We start from the raw sequence: 5000 nt of genomic DNA on the forward strand, positions 1-5000 counted from the left end.
TATGTAAAGTGGATCCAAAAAGAAGAGAGTGGGAAGAAGACTTCTTCCGCTAAAATGTATTCAAATTTTCGTGTGACAGATCGCTTCATGAGAATCCACGGTAATGTAAAAAGGAATTCCAATCAGGCAAATGTATCATGCAGCTAAAATGCCACAGAAGGTGAATTCGTGATCAGAACTTTCTGAGGCAAGCTTAAGTCATCAGACTTCTGTGTGTGCTTACTTATCATTTCAAACAGTATTGTGTGTTGGCAGTAAAACGTATTATTATTATTATTACTATTATTATTATTATCATTACTTTATTATTATTATTGTTATTATTATTATTATTATTATTATTATTATTATTATTTTTATTATTATTATTGCTATCATTATTATTATTATTATTATTATTATTATTATTATTATTATTATTATTATTATTATTATTATTATTATTATTATTATTATTATTATGGCATTAACAATAATTTGTGATGATACCCGAAAAAAAAGATAATCTGAACAATAACATTAATCATCACTCTAATTAATATCAATATCATTATTGTGATGACGTGAACAATCACAACGATAATAAAAGAAATTGTATTCAATATGATGAATAAGTAAGTAAGCAAAACGTAAATTAATAATTTGAAAACCACAATAAACGAATGGACGAGAAGTAGATAATCAATAAAAATCAATCTCTGTCTGCAAATTGCAAAAAGGCAAATGCATGTCAACAACCACATTTCGGACTTGATGGGAAAAAAGAACTTACAACGCCGCAAATTACGGAAATTAAATTCAACAAATTATTAAGTGCAACTGAACGCATGATGTAACACCCCCCCCCCCCCCTCGCCTCGCCAAGGTTTACCGAGAGAATTCACCACTGTAGATTTTCTTTTGGTAAAATAATTCATATTGCATGCTAAATTCTCTCTCTCTTTTGAACTCTTTCTTCTTGCAAACTTTATTTTTTTTCCAGCAATGAAGAACGACTTTTGTAAAATATTTAGGAATATAAAAAAAAATTGTTTGTGGAATAGTCATAAAAAATGTGCCAGAAATCGTGTAATATTTTTATAGAAAAATAGTTACTATAGACATCATTAATTACAGTCATCAGGAATATCCTAATGACAATAATTTATGGAAACGTTAATGACGGTAATATTAGTAATGATTATGATGGCGGAATCAGTCATTAAGAATAATAATGGCAAATGAAGATGGTGATAATAGTATCAGAGAATAAAAAAAATATATATAAACATAGAATGTAATAGAAATAATAATAATAGCAACAGCAACATCAATGATATTACTGCTACCACTACTAATAGTAATAATAGTGATAATGATAACATTAATAATGATTTATGATGACTATGACAATGATATCAATAATGATAATAATATAGAAATAAAGGTAATAATGATAAAACAATATTAATAATCATAATAGTAATAACAATCATAATAATAATAATAATAATAATAATAATAATAATAATAGTAATAATACTACTACTAATAATAATAATAGAAACAACAATAATGATAATGATAATATTTATATTCTAGAATTGTTATGATTATTATTATCATCATTTCATTATTGTTATTATCGTTATTTTCCTTATTATCATTATATTCTCATTACCCTTATTATAAGAGTACTATTGCTGCTAAAATAACACTAATTCTTTTAATAACAACATAACACACAAAAACACACACATACCGAGATCGTCCATGAGGCGTCTGATGCCAAACTTTAGTCCCCCCTCATTTTCAACTGGGAGAATGGGTGGGTGAGGGGAGCGGGATCGACTGCAAAGAAAACGGAATTGTTAGTGGTAGGACCTTTAATTTTTAACTGTTTCTCTTTCTATGTCTCTGCCTGTGTTTCTCTCTCTATGCCTCTCTCTCTCTCTCTCTCTCTCTCTCTCTCTCTCTCTCTCTCTCTCTCTCTCTCTCTCTCTCTCTCTCTCTCTCTCTCTCTCTCTCTCTCTCTCTCTCTCTCTCTCTCTCTCTCTCTCTCTCATCTCGTTTTCTCTCTCTCTTCTCTTCTCTTCTCTTCTTTTCTCTTCTCTCTCAGGTCGCGATATAGAATATATGACTTGACATATCTTTTCTAATATTAAATACAATGACATTATTGGTATTCGCTATATATATATATATATATTATATATATATATATATATATATATATATATATATATATATATATATATATATATATAACATACATATATATATATATATATATATATATATATATATATATATATATATATATATATATGTGTGTGTGTGTGTGTGTGTGTGTGTGTGTGTGTGTGTGTGTGGTGTGTGTGTGTGTGTGTGTGTGTGTGTGTGTGTGTGTGTGTGTTATATATATATATATATATATATATATATATATATATATATTATATATATATATATATAATATATATATATATATATATATATATATATAACACACACACACACACACACACACACACACACACACCACACACACACACACACACACACACACATATATATATATATATATATATATATATATATATATATATATATATATATATATATTATATATATATATATATATATATATATATATATACATACACATCGCAGCCGGTCTTCCATTAACAACAGCCTCAATGCCATTACCTTAAGATGAACAAAGAAAGACAAAAGAAGAAAGGGAGAAACGGGAACAAGAAAAAACAGCAAAAGTTGCTCTAACATGAAAGATATTATAACATGAAACGACTATACTTTTTTCCAGCATCAGCGCTCTTACTGGGAAGCTGATAGAGGCCTCTGTCCAATTATATTTTCTAGCTAAAATGCCTGCAAAACCTCGTATCTCAGACTTCTTTTTTCTCTCATTTCGAATTACCCAGGCGTAAAATTCTATCCCGTGATTGTTATTCATTTAATTTAATAATATCCTAATTAAACTAATGTACAAATAGATTCTCTTTCTTAATTTTTTTCAATAAAATTTTGATCTAAAAAGAGGAAAGAAAGAAATATAATCACAATTTCACTTTTTAAATTTTTCAATGATATTCATTCGAGTAAATAAGTGTTTTTTTTTCTCACAAAAGTTAAAATAAAAATTCCCATGAGCTTTAGAGCTACTTTTTTATTAAAGGGTAACTGTGTGACTGCTAATAATATTTTGTTTATTGAGATCTCTCGCTCAAATTATGGCATTATGCATTTCTTGGTATTTTCCTTTTTTTCATTATATATTTAGCTATGGTATACTTTTTTTTTTCAACGGCTAAAGCAAAAAAAAAAAGATCGAAACATACACCCACTCTGAATAAATTAAATGTCAAAGTTAGATATATCAAATGCCAATCTCTCATACTAAGTAATGATTGGATCAATTTACGTTAATAATGTCAAATGGAATTAAGCAAAAAGATGAAATAAAATCATAAGATGCACAGGAAAAGGCAACAGCGACATGCAAGAGAAATCGTACATCATATGCGCGTGTGTGTTTGGATAAACAGACAGATATGCCTAAGCTTGTGTAGATATATAGATATATATAAGTGTGTAAGTAGATAGATATAAGTGTGTGCTTGTAGATAGGTATATATGAAAGTATAGTATATGTATGTGTGTGTAGATAGATATAAGTGTGTGTGTGGATAAACTGACGTAAGTGAAATAGTGAAAAACTAAACTAGCAAACAATAATTACAAAAACACTACTCAGACAGAAAATAAAATCCCCACAATAACTAGAGAAATGATGACAATAACAACGATACTGCAATAAAAAAAATAATAAAAACAAAATGAAAAAAGAAAGGATAATTATGGAAATAAAAATAACAATGAAAATTATAACAACGAATCGTAATCACAACAATAATGCTGATAACCATGCGAATAAAATTATAATATCAACACTAAAAGGACCGCGAACGAAAGAGCATTCCAAGCAGCATGTACAGTCACGGTCAAAAGTCCCGTGACACAAGGTTCGAATTGCGCTTCGAACACCCAAATAATAATCGTTTTCTTTTCTTCTTCTTCTCTATTATTCTTGTTATTAGGTGGGTTTCGAAGCTTTGTCCATGACACTGCTTTTGTCCGTGACTGTCCAAGGAGTCAGAATCTCACCTGGAGTCGTAGGAAGAGATGGAGAACGACCTGAGAGGTAGAATTTATGATTAAAGAGCACCAGATATAAAATAATAATAATAATAATAATAATAATAATAATAATAATAATAATAATAATAATAATAATAATAATAATAATAATAATGATAACAATAATAATAGATAAATAAATAAATGAAGATTCCATCCCCACGAGTTCTTATTCTCAGAACATACAGCACCTTAGGTTCTATTTAGTCACCCCTTCACACAACACCTTAAGCCCCATTCACACTTATCTCCCTTACTTTGTCTCCCTTATTCCTAATATAGAACATAAACAACGTTAGGAATATTTCACCTAAGGTTCTATCCACACAATATATTCCTCCCTCCACACACGAATACCTTAGGTCCCACATACACAATCACCTTACCCCCTCATAACCCAGACCACTCAGCAACACCTTAGGTTTCACCCACGCAATATATTCCTCCTTTCCTTATCCTTATCTTCTCCTTATCCCCAGACCACACAAACACCCCTCCCCCACCACTACCTTATCCCCTGCGTATCCCCAGACCACACAAACACCCCTCCCACACCACTACCTTATCCCCTGCGTATCCCCAGAATACACACACAACAGCACCTTTAGAACCCCCCGTCACAAACCCTCGGCCTCAACCCACCTCTTGCTCCGCCTCCTCTCCTTCGGCTGCCTCAAAGAACTCCTGTTGCTGGAACACCTCGAGCCCAGCGGAGAGCGACGCCACTCGAACTCCATCGCGTCCCTCATGCTGTCGTTCGTGTCCTGGAGTCTCTTGTTGGCTTCGCTGTCGGATCAACG

General features: G+C 30.9%; 1 protein-coding gene across 1 annotated transcript in view; it reads right to left on the reverse strand.

The window, feature by feature from the left end:
- Nucleotides 1-5000, reverse strand: part of LOC119589651 (ras and EF-hand domain-containing protein-like) — a 42171-nt gene that overhangs the window by 18499 nt on the left and 18672 nt on the right. The window contains exons 8-9 of the mRNA XM_037938245.1: nt 4843-4986; nt 1742-1830 (exon numbers count right to left, since the gene is read on the reverse strand). Coding sequence (XP_037794173.1) covers nt 1742-1830; nt 4843-4986 — 233 coding nt within the window. The remainder of the gene's footprint in view (nt 1-1741; nt 1831-4842; nt 4987-5000) is intronic.

This window comes from Penaeus monodon, chromosome 26, assembly GCF_015228065.2.
Source record: "Penaeus monodon isolate SGIC_2016 chromosome 26, NSTDA_Pmon_1, whole genome shotgun sequence".
Lineage (NCBI taxonomy): Eukaryota > Metazoa > Arthropoda > Malacostraca > Decapoda > Penaeidae > Penaeus > Penaeus monodon.